Source organism: Gobio gobio (assembly GCF_949357685.1).
Source record: "Gobio gobio genome assembly, chromosome: 4".
Classification (NCBI taxonomy): Eukaryota; Metazoa; Chordata; class Actinopteri; order Cypriniformes; family Gobionidae; genus Gobio; species Gobio gobio.
The window spans coordinates 68,279,526-68,297,848 of NC_137100.1; the positions used below are offsets into that span (position 1 = coordinate 68,279,526).

General features: G+C 40.9%; 2 protein-coding genes across 5 annotated transcripts in view; one reads left to right on the plus strand and one right to left on the minus strand.

Annotated features, from left to right (window-relative positions):
- Window positions 1-3,525: 3,525 nt before the first annotated feature.
- On the plus strand, window positions 3,526-16,561 carry fabp1a (fatty acid binding protein 1a, liver). The gene is made up of 5 exons (XM_079814727.1): window positions 3,526-3,602; window positions 3,736-3,808; window positions 3,887-4,059; window positions 16,009-16,098; window positions 16,172-16,561. The coding sequence occupies exons 2-5, from the start codon at window positions 3,742-3,744 to the stop codon at window positions 16,223-16,225; spliced, it is 384 nt and encodes a 127-aa protein (XP_079670853.1). The 5' UTR covers window positions 3,526-3,602; window positions 3,736-3,741; the 3' UTR covers window positions 16,226-16,561.
- The window catches only part of smyd1a (SET and MYND domain containing 1a), a 43,637-nt gene continuing 41,013 nt past the window's right edge, over window positions 15,700-18,323 (minus strand). For all 4 annotated transcript variants that reach the window (XM_079814723.1, XM_079814726.1, XM_079814725.1 and 1 more), the window contains one exon: window positions 15,700-16,495. In XM_079814723.1, coding sequence (XP_079670849.1) covers window positions 16,361-16,495 — 135 coding nt within the window. In that variant the 3' untranslated portion in view covers window positions 15,700-16,360. The remainder of the gene's footprint in view (window positions 16,496-18,323) is intronic.

The following is an 18,323-nucleotide window of genomic DNA, read 5'->3' on the forward strand; positions in this document are numbered from 1 at the left end:
GTTTAACTTTAGCTCTTATCGGTTGCCAAGTCTGAGTTTTTCCGCGGGATTTGCCTACTTCTAAAAAAGTTCCGCGGGTTAATTTTTTCCCCTCTCGGGTTAAATACTAGACATATTGGATTAATTTTTTTTAACCTAAATTCTCGTATTGTATTACTTTAATAATCTTATATTAAAAATGTGCTAGATGATGTGTTTTGTGAGGGAGGAAACTTCCGTTGAGCTCATTTACTCTGTTTATGAGTACTACTATATAGTGTTTTTAAAGTTGAAGTTGTGTATAAAATATAAAAATGACTGTGAAATGGGTATTTTATGTATTGGGAGTGAGTATGAGGATCTGGCAACCGCGATTTCAGACGCGTTAGTGAATGGATGCAATTGGTCTAAATGATAATAACAATTCCGCTATTTTTACTTTACACTGTGTATTTCTGATATAATTATTGTTAACGTCATTTGTGTCGTTTCTCGGGTGTAAAATTATGTTGTAAGCCGCAGCTGAAGCGGCGCAGTGACGTCACTCTAACGTGACATGTGTTACTTTACACAGCGCCTGCGCGGATGAACCAATCACAGCCGTTTGTGATGAGAGGAAATGGCGGAATCCGAAATCGCCCCCCTAAACCCTCACTATTCACTATTCCCTATGTTAGTCCACTAATACAGTTCACTTGTAGTAGAGTGAATGAAAACGAGTGCGTGATGTCTTGTATTTTGTTGAATGGAATACAAACATACCTCAGTAAACACAAAACTTAATACACATCCAAAAATAACAACTAGTCTAAACAATCAATGACACTCACAATGAATCACAATGTTTAGAGTGATTCTCTGATGAGACATATAATATAGTAATATAAAAATTAAATTCGTTTCAGCCATTATGACATTTTCATGGTCATATTTTTGACATTGACAGTAAAGTGTTTAATCATAAAAGGGATTTCATGAATAATGTAATGTTGCTGATGTTGACAGCAAATCAGTTTTGATTATAGGGGAGACCGGGGCTAGTTGACACATTCTATATTTTATTTAGGATGTTTTTATTTTATTTTTTAAAGACCTTCAAACCTTGACTACACTTTTTAAAATGTATTATTGGCATTGATGGTTCCATTAAGAAACCTTTAAAGGAACACTCCACTTTTTTTGAAAATAGGCTCATTTCACAAGTCCCCTAGAGTTAAATAGTTGAGTTTTACCGTTTTTGAATCCATTCAGCCGATCTTTGTATCTGGCGGTAGCACTTTTAGCATAGCTTAGCATACATCATTGATTCTGATCAGTCCATTAGCATCTCATTCAAAAAATGACCAAAGACACTTTCAATATTTTTCCTATTTAAAACTTGACTCTTCTACAGTTACATCGTGTGCTAAGACCAACTGAAAATGAAAAGTTGTGATTTTCTACACCTATGGCTAGGAACTACTTTCTCATTCCTGGTCAGAGCATCTCCAAAGCTGCAGCTCTTGTGGGGTGTTTCCGGTCTGCAGTGGTTAGTCTCTATCAAAAGTGGAGGACCAGTGGAGAACCGGCCACAGGGTCATGGAGGACCAGTGGAGAACCGGCCACAGGGTCATGGAGGACCAGTGGAGAACCGGCCACAGGGTCATGGAGGACCAGTGAAGAACCGGCCACAGGGTCATGGAGGACCAGTGGAGAACCGGCCACAGGGTCATGGAGGACCAGTGGAGAACCGGCCACAGGGTCATGGAGGACCAGTGGAGAACCGGCCACAGGGTCATGAAGGACCAGTGGAGAACCGGCCACAGGGTCATGAAGGACCAGTGGAGAACCGGCCACAGGGTCATGAAGGACCAGTGGAGAACTGGCCACAGGGTCATGGAGGACCAGTGGAGAACCGGCCACAGGGTCATGAAGGACCAGTGGAGAACCGGCCACAGGGTCATGAAGGACCAGTGGAGAACCGGCCACAGGGTCATGGAGGACCAGTGGAGAACCGGCCACAGGGTCATGGAGGACCAGTGGAGAACCGGCCACAGGGTCATGAAGGACCAGTGGAGAACCGGCCACAGGGTCATGAAGGACCAGTGGAGAACCGGCCACAGGGTCATGAAGGACCAGTGGAGAACCGGCCACAGGGTCATGAAGGACCAGTGGAGAACCGGCCACAGGGTCATGAAGGACCAGTGGAGAACCGGCCACAGGGTCATGAAGGACCAGTGGAGAACCGGCCACAGGGTCATGAAGGACCAGTGGAGAACCGGCCACAGGGTCATGGAGGACCAGTGGAGAACCGGCCACAGGGTCATGAAGGACCAGTGGAGAACCGGCCACAGGGTCATGAAGGACCAGTGGAGAACCGGCCACAGGGTCATGGAGGACCAGTGGAGAACCGGCCACAGGGTCATGGAGGACCAGTGGAGAACCGGCCACAGGGTCATGGAGGACCAGTGGAGAACCGGCCACAGGGTTATGGAGGACCAGTGGAGAACCGGCCACAGGGTCATGGAGGACCAGTGGAGAACCGGCCACAGGGTCATGGAGGACCAGTGGAGAACCGGCCACAGGGTCATGAAGGACCAGTGGAGAACCGGCCACAGGGTCATGGAGGACCAGTGGAGAACCAGCCACAGGGTCATGGAGGACCAGTGGAGAACCGGCCACAGGGTCATGGAGGACCAGTGGAGAACCGGCCACAGGGTCATGGAGGACCAGTGGAGAACCGGCCACAGGGTTATGGAGGACCAGTGGAGAACCGGCCACAGGGTTATGGAGGACCAGTGGAGAACCGGCCACAGGGTCATGGAGGACCAGTGGAGAACCGGCCACAGGGTCATGAAGGACCAGTGGAGAACCGGCCACAGGGTTATGGAGGACCAGTGGAGAACCGGCCACAGGGTCATGGAGGACCAGTGGAGAACCGGCCACAGGGTCATGAAGGACCAGTGGAGAACCGGCCACAGGGTCATGAAGGACCAGTGAAGAACCGGCCACAGGGTCATGGAGGACCAGTGGAGAACCAGCCACAGGGTCATGAAGGACCAGTGGAGAACCGGCCACAGGGTCATGGAGGACCAGTGGAGAACCGGCCACAGGGTCATGAAGGACCAGTAGAGAACCGGCCACAGGGTCATGGGCGGCCGAGGCTCATTGATGCCCGTGTGGTCCGATCAAACAGACTCAAGAAGGTGTCACAAATGCTTCAGGAATAGTTTGAGGAGCACAACAACGAGTTTGAGTCCAAATTCCCCAGATTTCAATCCAATCGAGCATCTGTGAGATGAGCTGAACAAACAAGTCCGATCCATGGAACTTACAGGACTTAAAGGATCTGCTGCTAACATGTTGGTGCCAGATACCACAGCACACCTTCAGGGGTCAGTGGAGTCCATGCCTCGACGGGTCATGGCTGTTTTGGCAGCAAAAGGGGGACAGTAACCTTTGGACATTTATTCCACACTGAAGCTTTTCTCAGTGGTATAATCATAATCTGTCTTTATATAATCGTATTGTGCATTGATAGGTTTAAAGTCTGATGTAAGAAACGCTCATTGAAAACAGCCCGTTGAACCCAAACACAGCATTTCTGCAGGATCTTCTCAACCTGAGCGGAGGAAATATCAACGGTAAGTCTTAAATGTTACTATTGTTTCAGAGAACATCCCATAATGTGTGAAGAATGACACTATAGAACGTTCACATGACCAAGAAACAACATGGTTTCGGTGGACATTCAGAAATGTGATGATTGGTCTGCAGCTTCTGATGGATTTCAGTGGGAAATATCAGCTAGAGTCCCACCAGAACTTCGAGGCTTTCATGAAGGCCATCGGTGAGACTGGCATGAGGAAACACATTTAGGAGCTCGGATGAGAAATGTTAACCCTGACTCAAGTGTCTCGTGTTGCAGGGCTGCCGGAGGAAGAGATCGAGAAAGGCAAAGACATCAAGAGCGTCTCAGAGATCCAGCAGGACGGGCAAGACTTCAAGGTGACGGTGACGGCGGGAACTAAAGTCATCCTGTACTCATTCACTGTGGGAGAGGAGTGTGAGCTGGAGACCTTCACTGGAGACAAGGCTAAAGTTAGTCAGATCTGAGTCTACATGTTCTCAACAACAGCAATACCAGCAAATCTACAGAAAGACAAACCTCATTTAAGCGCATTTTACTTCTCAGGATTCTTTGATGAATAGAAAAGTCAAAAGAACAGCATTTATTTGAAATATAATCTTTTGTAACATTATAAATGTCTTTACTGGAACTTTTGATCAATTTAATGTGTCCTTGAATGAAAGTATATATTTATTATTAAAAAATATTATTAATAGATCAATGGATATATGAGTAGATTGATTAATCGAGTAGATTGAATCATATTTTAGGGCTGAAATATAAGAAGATTGATTAATCGAGTAGATTAACTCATATTCTAGGGCTGAAATATGAGTAGATTGATTCATATTTTAGGGCTGAAATATGAGTAGATTGATTAATCGAGTAGACTGAATAATATTTATGGGCTGAAATATGAGTAGCTTGATTAATCGAGTAAATTGAATAATATTTTAGGGCTGAAATATGAGTAGATTGATTAATCGAGAAGATTGATTCATATTTTAGGGCTGAAATATGAGTAGATTGATTAATCGAGTAAATTGAATAATATTTTAGGGCTGAAATATGAATAGGTTGATTAATCGAGTAAATTGAATAATATTTTAGGGCTGAAATATGAGTAGATTGATTAATCGAGTAGATTGATTCATATTTTAGGGCTGAAATATGAGTAGATTGATTAATCGAGAAGATTGATTCATATTTTAGGGCTGAAATATGAGAAGATTGATTAATCGAGTAAATTGAATAATATTTTAGGGGCTGATATATGAGTAGATTGAATAATCGAGTAGATTGATTCATATTTTAGGGCTGAAATATGAGTAGATTGATTAATCGAGTAAATTGAATAATATTTTAGGGCTGAAATATGAATAGATTGATTAATCGAGTAGATTGAATCATATTTTAGGGCTGAAAAACTAGTAGATTGATTAATGGAGTAAATTGAATAATATTTTAGGGCTGAAATATGAGTAGATTAATTAATCGAGTAGATTGATTCATATTTTAGGGCTGAAATATGAGTAGATTGATTAATCGAGTAGATTGATTCATATTTTAGGGCTAAAATATGAGTAGATTCATTAATCGAGTAGATTGATTCATATTTTAGGGCTAAAATATGAGTAGATTGATTAATCGAGTAGATTGATTCATATTTTAGGGCTGAAATATGAGTAGATTGATTAATCGAGTAAATTGAAATATATTTTAGGGCTGAAATATGAATAGATTGATTAATCGAGTAGATTGAATCATATTTTAGGGCTGAAAAACTAGTAGATTGATTAATCGAGTAAATTGAATAATATTTTAGGGCTGAAATATGAGTAGTTTGATTAATCAAGTAGATCAATTCATATTTTAGGGCTGGAATATGAGTAGATTGATTAATCAAGTAGATTGAATAATATTTTAGGGCTGAAATATGAGTAGATTGATTAATCGAGTAGATTGATTCATATTTTAGGGCTGAAATATGAATAGCTTGATTAATCGAGTAGATTGAATCATATTTTAGGGCTAAAATATGAATAGATTAATTAATAGAGTAGATTGATTCATATTTTAGGGCTAAAATATGAATAGCTTGATTAATCGAGTAGATTGAATCATATTTTAGGGCTGAAATATGAGTAGATTGATTAATCGAGTAGACTGAATAATATTTATGGGCTGAAATATGAGTAGCTTGATTAATCGAGTAAATTGAATAATATTTTAGGGCTGAAATATGAATAGGTTGATTAATCGAGTAAATTGAATAATATTTTAGGGCTGAAATATGAGTAGATTGATTAATCGAGTAGATTGATTCATATTTTAGGGCTGAAATATGAGTAGATTGATTAATCGAGAAGATTGATTCATATTTTAGGGCTGAAATATGAGTAGATTGATTAATCGAGTAAATTGAATAATATTTTAGGGCTGAAATATGAATAGGTTGATTAATCGAGTAAATTGAATAATATTTTAGGGCTGAAATATGAGTAGATTGATTAATCGAGTAGATTGATTCATATTTTAGGGCTGAAATATGAGTAGATTGATTAATCGAGAAGATTGATTCATATTTTAGGGCTGAAATATGAGAAGATTGATTAATCGAGTAAATTGAATAATATTTTAGGGGCTGATATATGAGTAGATTTAATAATCGAGTAGATTGATTCATATTTTAGGGCTGAAATATGAGTAGATTGATTAATCGAGTAAATTGAATAATATGTTAGGGCTGAAATATGAATAGATTGATTAATCGAGTAGATTGAATCATATTTTAGGGCTGAAAAACTAGTAGATTGATTAATGGAGTAAATTGAATAATATTTTAGGGCTGAAATATGAGTAGATTAATTAATCGAGTAGATTGATTCATATTTTAGGGCTGAAATATGAGTAGATTGATTAATCGAGTAGATTGATTCATATTTTAGGGCTAAAATATGAGTAGATTGATTAATCGAGTAGATTGATTCATATTTTAGGGCTGAAATATGAGTAGCTTGATTAATCGAGTAGATTGATTCATATTTTAGGGCTGAAATATGAGTAGATTGATTAATCGAGTAGATTGATTCATATTTTAGGGCTAAAATATGAGTAGATTGATTAATCGAGTAGATTGATTCATATTTTAGGGCTGAAATATGAGTAGATTGATTAATCGAGTAAATTGAATAATATTTTAGGGCTGAAATATGAATAGATTGATTAATCGAGTAGATTGAATCATATTTTAGGGCTGAAAAACTAGTAGATTGATTAATCGAGTAAATTGAATAATATTTTAGGGCTGAAATATGAGTAGTTTGATTAATCAAGTAGATAAATTCATATTTTAGGGCTGGAATATGAGTAGATTGATTAATCAAGTAGATTGAATAATATTTTAGGGCTGAAATATGAGTAGATTGATTAATCGAGTAGATTGATTCATATTTTAGGGCTGAAATATGAATAGCTTGATTAATCGAGTAGATTGAATCATATTTTAGGGCTAAAATATGAATAGATTAATTAATCGAGTAGATTGATTCATATTTTAGGGCTAAAATATGAATAGCTTGATTAATCGAGTAGATTGAATCATATTTTAGGGCTGAAATATGAGTAGATTGATTAATCGAGTAGATTGATTCATATTTTAGGGCTGAAATATGAGTAGATTGATTAATCGAGTAGATTGATTCATATTTTAGGGCTAAAATATGAGTAGATTGATTAATCGAGTAGATTGATTAATATTTTAGGGCTGAAAAACTAGTAGATTGATTAATCGAGTAAATTGAATAATATTTTAGGGCTGAAATATGAGTAGTTTGATTAATCAAGTAGATTGAATAATATTATAGGGCTGAAATATGAGTAGATTGATTAATCAAGTAGATTGATTCATATTTTAGGGCTGAAATATGAATAGCTTGATTAATCGAGTAGATTGAATCATATTTTAGGGCTAAAATATGAATAGATTAATTAATCGAGTAGATTGATTCATATTTTAGGGCTAAAATATGAATAGCTTGATTAATCGAGTAGATTGAATCATATTTTAGGGCTGAAATATGAGTAGATTAATTAATCGAGTAGATTGATTCATATTTTAGGGCTAAAATATGAGTAGATTGATTAATCGAGTAGATTGATTCATATTTTAGGGCTGAAATATGAGTAGATTGATTACAGTTTTTTACAATCGCTATGACATTTTTTTCAATACTATTAACACATTTCCTAAACTCTTAACACACTAACACATCTACATGACACAATTGGCAAAACGGTTAATTTCATGCTCAAAATCACACATTGTAAACTAAACTCCAACACTAAGTTTCAAAATACAATAATTCACTAACACAATACACTATGTCTGCCAAAACACATGTTCTCTTCCAACAGGAACATTTAGTCAATCATAGCACAATGTCATAAAAACACTAACACTAGATGGAATTACAGAAACTGCATTATTTTATGTGTCAGGTCTGCCCTTATACAATAGACAGTATATTTTATTGATCATAGACTGTGTGTCTTTTGAAGACTCTCCACATTTTTGTTTTGTTGGGTTTAGTAAATGCATGCATTTTGTTTCTTTTGCTGCAGAAATTCTCGCTTGCCCTTGTCCTGGTACTCATCTTCCTCTCCCTCTTGCAGGCATTTTTTTTGACTTTCTTTGTGTTGCTCTCTATTGTTCCTTTTCCCCACAAGATCAGCTCAAAGACGCCCTCTTTTACTGTATACCATATGGTCATGTGATTGAAAGAACATCAACACCTGAACAATTCCTAGATGGGAATCAGCTGTGATTTATATATTTGCATACCTTCACTCAGCTGTTACTCAATACCAATTGAATAAAATACAGAGGATAAATTTATGTTTCACTTTTCAATATAAACAGCTGTTCACCTTGACTTTAGTCTATAAGGTTAGGGTTTAGAACATGATGTTATCTGTTCTGACATACAGTGTTAAAGCATTGGTAAATCTGGTAGTAAAAATCCAGTGTTTTGGTCTTGGTTGAGCTTGTGCGTCAACGATGTTCAAGCATTTTAAATTTGTGTTAACTGTATGCATATTGTTTAAAAGCAACACTAAATGTTTTAATAGTATAGCCTACACAGAGAGATGTTGTGCTAACTGTGTTAAGAGCAGGGCTTAAAAACGAAAAAAAAAATTAAACGTTTCACTCCGAGCAGAATCGATATTATAGCGTTTCCGTTTTTGCGTTCCTCAATAAACATTACTGTTCCGAAAACGGTTTGATTTGAAAAAATACCGGTTGATAACGTTATTTTAATTTAGCCTATACAAATATGTATAAATAGACTTATTTTTCACTCAATAATAATAATACGCATGGTAATTAAGCTTGAATATTTATTTAATAACATTTTTAAAACCACAACAGAAATACATGCATTAATTACAAAGCATAAACAGCGGACCTGTTTTAATGGAGCGTTAGACAATCGAAAGTGGCCCTCTTATGCCTAATTCTTTTCAGAAGAGTGATAACATTCTTTGTACATAACTTTTTTTCAACACGACTTGTTTTACAAATTGCATGAATAAAGAATAGGCTAAAGAAACTGGATAACCATTGCTCTTTTAATGCACCGTAAACTGGTAATTTCAAAGCAAACACTGCGCAACACGTCCTTGCATCACATAATCAAATTCAGTCAGCTAATAAAGCTTGATCATTTAATACAATATAACCATTTAATACGAAGCATCAACCGTAAAAAAATTACCTCTCCTGTATTGGCAATCTGAAAGACTATAGGAAAAATGTTTGATAGATGCTATAGCCTACTTGGTTCCCTTTCGAAAGGGAACTCTCGCTGTGTCTAGCTGACGCTATGGGGAACGCCCTCAGCGTGACTGGTGTCTGAAGCTACTATCGAATCATGGCAAAGTCTTTGACCGACGTCAGCCCATGACGTCATCACCATGCGACCTGGAAGTATATAAGGGCGCTGTGCCAACACAGATACATCTTTTTCGTCTTCAGGGACTGTTTGTTTGAAGCGAGTATCTGCGGATCTGGTAAGATATAAATACTAAGAGGAAGATGAAACGCACAGAGAAGAAGCAAAGCTTTAGGAAGTGTGCCGACCCGTGTCAGAGGTTTCTGACACCAGGAGACACACACACTCTGTGCGTTTATTGCTTGGGTGAAGAGCATGCACAGGCAGTTCTCGAGGGAGCTGCCTGTGCAAACTGCTCCGTTCTCGTCTGGCCCTTTTCTCGAGGGAAGAGGGCACAACATCGTGGGGCTCCCAGATGGAGCTCGCTGATCGTCTGGAGAGAGGTGTGGTTCTCTCGGACGATCTGGCGGCTGACGAGAGCGACCTGCAGGTCGATGTGGAGAACGACAGTTCTGCTCTTCGGGACGGGCAGGAGATGGCTGAGGAGGATGGTAACAGCGACCAGGACCAGCCTGGACCCTCTCAGCCACCCTGTCCCGCGAATGCCGAGCTGCTGGATGCTATGGAGCGCGCCACGGACAGGCTGAGGCTGCCCTGGCGGCGCGCTGGGGCAGAAGTCGCTCGTGGACGGCTCGACGATCGATTTCTCCCCGGTCATAGACCAGCACCTCAGATGAGCCTTCCATTCCTCCCGGACCTGCATACTGAGGTCCAGGTGGCATGGAAGAACCCGTTCTCTGCCCGTATTCACCGACATCAGCGGGCAAGCTTCGCTGATGTCGAGGGAATGGGTAAGCACGGGTATGTGTCGATGCCTCCCATAGACGAGACGTATGCGAACTATCTCGTCTCTGGGCAGGCGTCGACGCTGAGAGCTCCATCTCTGCCATCCAAACCGCTGAAAACTACCTCGCGGTTGAATGGCAGGGCGTACGCGGCAGCAGGTCAGGCTGGTGCGACCCTGCACACGATGGCGGTGTTGCAGGTGTACCAGGCGGACCTGCTGGAGGATCTCGACCAGGGGGCCGGGCTGTCCCCTGAGGCGGTTGCTGAGCTGCGCCGCACCACAGATCTGTCTCTCCGGGCCACCAAGCAGACTGCTGCTGCTATCGGCCGCTCTATGGCGGCTATGGTGGTCACGGAGAGGCATCTGTGGCTGAGCCTGGCTGATATTGGGGAGAAAGAGAAGGGCTTTCTCCTCGATTCGCCGGTTTCGCCTACTGAACTTTTCGGCACCTCCGTTGAGGCGGTGGTTGGAAAGTTCAGGGAGGCGAAGGCGCGCTCAGCGGCATTTAAGACATGTATACCGCTGAGATCCGCGCCCCCACCCAGGCAGGCGGGACCTGGTCCTTCACGGTCTGAGGACCGTAGGCAGGACCAGAGGGCTAGCGTCTCCTCTCGTGCCCCCCCCCCCCCCCCTCCATGGAGGAGCAGGGCACAGAGGAGACGGGATTCCCGCGGGAAAAAGGATCTAAGGGAGGTGATCCAGGACAAACGCTCTCAAAGAAGGCGTTGGTGATGGATCACTTCCCTTGAGGGCGGTTACATCCTAGCCCTCTCCTTTTTCTTTTTTAATGTCTTTTAATGATTTTTACCCAGGTGCTTCTTACATCAGGCCTGAGGCGGGCCCATGATGAGTATAAATATGTTCTGACGGCCCGCCCGGACTTACTCAGTGAGAACGCCCCTTTCAGGCATTCAAGGGCGGTAGAACATGGTGGTGAGAACTGCACAATGAGTCTTCGCTCAACATGCCGCAGGTGAGAGTGGTCATTTTTTGTGTATTACACTAAAAATATGTATTTCTTACAGACCCCAGGTTCCTGTATAGAGTTGGGTATTCATCAGAGAGAACTGTTTTTCCCCTGTTTGTTGGCTTAGCACAGCGCCAGACTAAAAGCTGGGCTGTGTAGGTAGCGTGTGTTTGGCTTTCCCTGGTTGGTCAAGATGGTGCCAGGTTGGCCACCGCGCATGGTTATCAGAAAATGGGCCTCCTCTCATTGAGAGTAGTGTTTAGGCCGCCGCTCTTTTCTTTGAAATGTTTGCGGATTACTAGGCGGTAGCACACTTTTCTGATAGAATGGAGTGTTTGTCTACCGCTTAGGGTTCATATATGTCTTCGGTTCCCTAAGCCACTGCAGGTTGGATTAGTTTGTCTCTGTTACTGTGCACCACTTGAATCGGAGGCCTCCTCTCATTGAGAGTCGTTGGTTTAAGTAGCAGCCAGTTTGTTTGTCTGGCAGTTATTTCTCATCTTTGCGAAACTCGTACAGCTTGTAGGCTTTACAAAGCCTCCCTGGAACGGGTCCCCATAGCAATGGGTAGCTATCATGTGTTAGGCCTCAGCAGGCCTCCATGAAGACGAGCCGTAGGGTCTAATATTTCTACAACCCACATTTTGCAATATGTTTGTTCCCAGTTAGCAGGCCTCTAAAGTTAGGCCTCGCTGGAGGATTGCACCGATTCAAGAGTACGGTGACAGTGGTAGGCCTTATCAGGCCTCCAACAAGGCAGGTGCCGATGCTGAGGCATCAAGGTACTACTAGCCTAGCTGGCTATCAGGTTAAAAAGGGGCAATACGCTCTCCTGAAGGTCGGCTGTCAATTGTAGGCCTTAGTAGGCCTCTTGAACAAGGCGCATTTACAGTTGGAAGGCCTCGACCAGGCCTCACTGGAGGTATGTACCGATGTGCGCATCGGGACAGCTAGCCTGCCGGGTATCAGGTTGTAGGCCTCATCAGGCCTCCCTGAAGGCCTGCTGTTAGTTGTAAGGCCTTATTAGGCCTCCCTGAGGGTGAGCTCTCAGGTTGTAATCACTCCCAGAGGCAGGTTGTAGGCCTCATCAGGCCTCCCTGAAGGCCTGCTGTTTATTCTAAGGCCTTACTAGGCCTCCCAGAGGGTGAGCTCCCAGGCTGTGGTCACTCGAACAAGGTAGTAGGCCCCATCAGGCATCCCTAAGGCGTTTCTGGACCCAGTCATTTGAAACAGTTAGCACAAATTGCAAACAGGTAGCAGGCCTCTCCAGGCCTCCCTAAAGGCTGGTTATCAGGTAGTAGGCCTTAATAAGCCTCCCTTGAGGACGAGTTCCTTAAACAGGATGCTCGACTAGCCTGCGTAGCTTGACTGTCAAGTAGTAGGCCTCCTTGAGAAAACAAGACGTAACCTCAGCAAGGGACTATGCTTCGCTGGCAGGTGGTAGGCCTCCCTAGGCCTCCCTGGAAGTAAGCTTGAACGCTCTGAAAATTGGCGGTATTGCTGTCAGGTAGTAGGCCTCACTAGGCCTCCCTGAGGATGGAGTCCTGAGCCAGGATGCTCGGGTTGCCAGCATGGCGTGCTGTTAGGTAGTAGGCCTCTATAGGCCTCCCTGGAAAACCCGCTATGAAGTAGTAGGCCCACAAGGCCTCCTTGAAGGTGAAGTTCCTGAGCTAGGCACTTTTTGATTACCAGTTCTCTGTGGAGAACTTGTGGTAGTTGAGCCTACAGCTGGAGGTTACCCGCCAGGCAGGTTCAGCTGCTCCCCTCAATGAGGGTCGTCTATGAGCGCTCAGCCGCCTGAGCCTGGTCAGACGGTCGTAGGCCTCTCATGAGGCCTCCCTGTTAGATCAGTCCTTAGGCCCTTTCGGCCTCCCTACTGCTTTGAAACACAAGCACCTGGTAGATCCTTGATTTGAGCAGGCAGACTCCCCTCGCTAACAAGGGTTCTAAAGCGCTACGCTGAGTATTGCTCTCTTGGATAACCCGTCTCTGAGTTCCGGGCTAAGTAGGACTGCCAGTGTTTCAGTCCCTTAGTTTGGATGCCCCTTGGGCACCTTCCAGAGGTTCTGTTTTTGAACAGACAGGGTTGGCTAAACCGAAGTGTCCATAACACTTAGGGCACCAGGTCAGGCCTCCCTGGTGGCACTCGGGAGAACTGGTTTCCCGAGTAGTGACTGGCTGGGGTTCCTTCGGGTCCCCTAGCCACATTCCCTTAAAGGGACCCCTTCTGTGGAAGTAGTGGTCCCGGGCCTTCGAGCTGTCTGGATGGGACCCCACGCAGTGCGTTAGGGTTCCGTTTAGTTTCATAGCTTGGGCTATGACCGTAGGGAGTGCTGTCACTGTCAGCCCATTGACTTGAGGGGGAGTCGCTCAGGTTTTTCTATGAATTACTTGTGTTGACAGTTGTCACTGCCAATGGGCAGACACTCCCCTCAGCATGGCGGCATTGGTATATCGTTCCCCATAGCGTCAGCTAGACGCAGCGAGGATTCCCTTTCGAAAGGGAACGTCTAGGGTTACGTATGTAACCTCTGTTCCCTGAGAACAGGGAACGAGCGCTGCGTCGCGTTGCCATGCTTCAGGGCCTATCTGCCATACAGTCCCTTCAGACGAAAGAGATGTATCTGTGTTGGCACAGCGCCCTTATATACTTCCAGGTCGCATGGTGATGACGTCATGGGCTGACGTCGGTCAAAGACTTTGCCATGATTCGATAGTAGCTTCAGACACCAGTCACGCTGAGGGCGTTCCCCATAGCGTCAGCTAGACGCAGCGAGAGTTCCCTGTTCTCAGGGAACAGAGGTTACATACGTAACCCTAGACGATAGGCTTAAACGGAATCCATAAACTAGCCTAAATCAGACTATTTGAGCTGAAAGTCCGTACTGCTTATTTAAACGTACGAAAAGAATGTCCTCCAATACCTGCACTTTCATTGTAGACCTCAGCGGGGAAAGAAATGTACTTGAGGCATGAAAATGCGCGCTCTACACTGACTTGCGTTACCAGTAGATTCATAGATGATGGTGCGCGGGCATTTCACTCACGCTTGATCCGTCAACGTCACATGCTGTACTACTCAATTCATGATTGGTCACTGCCAAATTAAAATATATTAAAAGAACGATAAAATAACGTTATTAACCGGTTAATGGTCATTTCAAATTAACGTTTCTGTTCAGAACGATTCAACATTGATTTTGATTTCGTTTTCGTTTTTGTTCCTCTTAAAATTTTGTTCGTTTTCGTTCCTTGAACCGGTTCAGAGCCCTGGTTAAGAGTTTAGGAAAATTGTTAAAAGTATTGAAAAAATTGTCATAACAATTGTAAAAAGCTGTAATTGAGTAGATTGAATAATATTTTGGGCTGAAATATGAGTAGATTGATTAATATTTTAGGGTTGAAATATGAGTGGATAGATTAATTGAGTAGATTGATTCATATTTTAGGGCTGTATTATGAGTAGATTGATTAATCGAGTAGATTGATTCATATTTTAGGGCTGTATTATGAGTAGATTGATTAATCGAGTAGATTGATTCATATTTTAGGGCTGTATTATGAGTAGATTGATTCATATTTTAGGGTTGAAATATGAGTGGATAGATTAATCGAGTAGATCGATTCATATTTTAGGGCTGTATTATGAGTAGATTGATTAATCGAGTAGATTGATTGATATTTTAGGGCTGAAATATGAGTAGATTGATTAATCGAGTATATTGATTGATATTTTAGGTCTGAAATATGAGTATATTGACTAATCGAGTAGATTGAATGATGTTTTTGGGGTGAAATATGAGTAGATTGATTAATCGAGTAAATTGAATAATGTTTTAGGGCTGAAATATGAGTAGATTGATTAATCAAGCAGGTTGAATTATGTTTTTGGGGTGAAAAATGAGTAGATTGATTAATTGAGTAGATTGATTAATATTTTAGGGCTGAATTATGAGTAGATTGATTAATCGAGTAGATTGATTGATATTTTAGGGCTGAAATATGAGTAGATTGATTAATCGAGTATATTGATTGATATTTTAGGTCTGAAATATGAGTAGATTGATTAATCGAGCAGATCAAATTATATTTTTGGGGTGAAATATGAGTATATAAAAATTAATCGAGTAGATTGAATGATGTTTTTGGGGTGAAATATGAGTAGATTGATTAATCGAGTAGATTGATTCATATTTTAGGGCTGTATTATGAGTAGATTGATTAATCGAGTAGATTGATTCATATTTTAGGGCTGTATTATGAGTAGATTGATTAATCGAGTAGATTGATTCATATTTTAGGGCTGCATTATGAGTAGATTGATTAATCGAGTAGATTGATTGATATTTTAGGACTGAAATATGAGTAGATTGATTAATCGAGTAGATTGAAAGATGTTTTTGGGGTGAAATATGAGTAGATTGATTAATCGAGTAAAGTTAATAATATTTTAGGGCTGAAATATGAGTAGATTGATTAATCGAGTAGATTGAATGATGTTTTTGGGGTGAAATATGAGTAGATTTATTAATCGAGTAAATTGAATAATATTTTTGGGCTGAAATATGAGTAGATTGATTAATCGAGCAGGTTGAATGATGTTTTTGGGGTGAAATATGAGTAGATTGATTAATCGAGCAGATTGAATGATGTTTTTGCCATGGCTCTGAGGTTTTGTGAGATGATGTTTCTGCTGATGTGTTTGTGTCAGACGGTGGTGCACATGGACGGGAATAAGCTGACGGTGTTTGTGAAGGGGATCGAGTCTGTGACTGAGCTGGACGGAGACACGATCAGTAACGTAAGCAGAGACTCATCTTCATCATCCTCATTACTGCCGCTCGATCACTGACGCCTGTGCTGTGTGCTTTCAGATCCTCAGCTTCGATGGCATCGTGTACAAGAGGATCAGCAGACGCATCTCCTGATCGCCTCACTGCTGTTTGTTTGGAGAGGCTAATGATTTTCCAGACTAGATTCAATCAAAACTCCACACTGATCTGTTGAGAATGCCTTTATTAGAGTGCAGATTCAGGCACGTTTCTTGCTCAGCTTCAGGCCGATCAGGCTTTGATTTGCACGTGTTCTCCAGCGATGCTCAAGGGTTTGCTAGCGAGCACGGCCTCCCTCATGCTCTGATAGACACACTCGTTCTCTTTGAACAGACGAAGCTCCATCTCTGTCTGCGTCCGCATCGCCTGAAAACACACACATCAAATAATCTCTCACTCACCTTTGGATTAAAATCAAATCTTTCTCAACCCACAGTGACTCTCAGGTGTCATTTGTGTGTGTGTGTGTGTGTGTGTGTGTGTGTGTGTGTGTGTGTGTATGACCTACATGATCCGATAAATTTAACTCTGTTTGGTTGTTTTATGGCGAGACACTACAGGTAAAACCATTGTTTTTTCATGCATTGCTCAGTTTTGAGCTCTATTTTGCTTCCATAACATGTTTTGCTTCCGAAGTGTTTATTTAATTGCACTTTATTGATTTGCGTCTGTAGATTTTAATTTCAATCCATCTCTTAAAAGGCGGCGAGTTTGAGTCAGAAATCTTACACCAAATACACACACTTTTACAGTTTACAACAAGGTGCTAAAAGGTGACTAAAAGTCCTGGAAAACCCTAGAAAACAGTCATATTTATGAAAGGGTAATTTAAAAGTGCTTAAATTAAGAAAGACATATGTGAAATTAGTGTTTAATTTAATTGATAAAACAATATTTTCAGGCAAAATTAATGCTGCAGCCCATCTGATATAGATATAGAGCCTATAGAGCCATATACGTGTATATAAATATATATGATAGTATATGACACCGCTTTAGATTGTAGATTGATTAATTGAGTAGATTGATTCATATTTTAGGGCTGAAATATGGGTAGATTGATTAATCGAGTAGATTGATTCATATTTTAGGGCTGACATATGAGTAGATTGATTAATCGAGTAGATTGATTCATATTTTAGGGCTGAAATATGGGTAGATTGATTAATCGAGTAGATTGATTCATATTTTAGGGCTGACATATGAGTAGATTGATTAATCGAGTAGATTGATTCATATTTTAGGGCTGAAATATGAGTAGATTGATTAATCGAGTAGATTGATTCATATTTTAGGGCTGACATATGAGTAGATTGATTAATCGAGTAGATTGAATAATATTTTAGGTTTGAAATATGAGTAGATTGATTAATCGAGTAGATTGATTCATATTTTAGGGCTGAAATATGAATAGCTTGATTAATCGAGTAGATTGAATCATATTTTAGGGGCTGAAATATGAGTAGATTGATTAATCGAGTAGATTGATTCATATTTTAGGGCTGACATATGGGTAGATTGATTAATATTTTAGGGTTGAAATATGAGTGGATAGATTAATCGAGTAGATTGATTTATATTTTAGGGCTGTATTATGAGTAGATTGATTAATCGAGTAGATTGATTCATATTTTAGGGCTGTATTATGAGTAGATTGATTAATCGAGTAGATTGATTCATATTTTAGGGCTGTATCATGAGTAGATTGATTCATATTTTAGGGCTGAAATATGAGTAGATTGATTAATCGAGTAAATTGATTCATATTTTAGGGCTGACATATGAGTAGATTGATTAATCGAGTAGATTGATTCATATTTTAGGGGCTGAAATATGAGTAGATTGATTAATCGAGTAGATTGATTCATATTTTAGGGCTGACATATGGGTAGATTGATTAATCGAGAAGATTGATTCATATTTTAGGGGCTGATATATGAGTAGATTGATTAATCGAGTAGATTGATTCATTTTTTTTCAGGGCTGAAATATGAGTAGATTGATTCATATTTTAGGGCTGAAATATGAGTAGATTGATTAATCGAGTAGATTGATTCATATTTTAGGGCTGAAATATGAGTAGATTGATTAATTGAGTAGATTTATTAATATTTATGGGCTGAAATATGAGTAGATTGATTAATCGAGTAGATTTATTAATATTTATGGGCTGAAATATGAGTAGATTGATTAA

Bases quoted from the DNA above. Each gene is read 5' to 3' on its own strand.
- fabp1a (XM_079814727.1), top strand. From the start codon at position 3,742: ATGGATTTCAGTGGGAAATATCAGCTAGAGTCCCACCAGAACTTCGAG. The intron at 3,809-3,886 runs GTGAGACTGGCA...CTCGTGTTGCAG, and splicing joins GGCTTTCATGAAGGCCATCG to GGCTGCCGGAGGAAGAGATC. The intron at 16,099-16,171 runs GTAAGCAGAGAC...GTGTGCTTTCAG, and splicing joins ACGGAGACACGATCAGTAAC to ATCCTCAGCTTCGATGGCAT.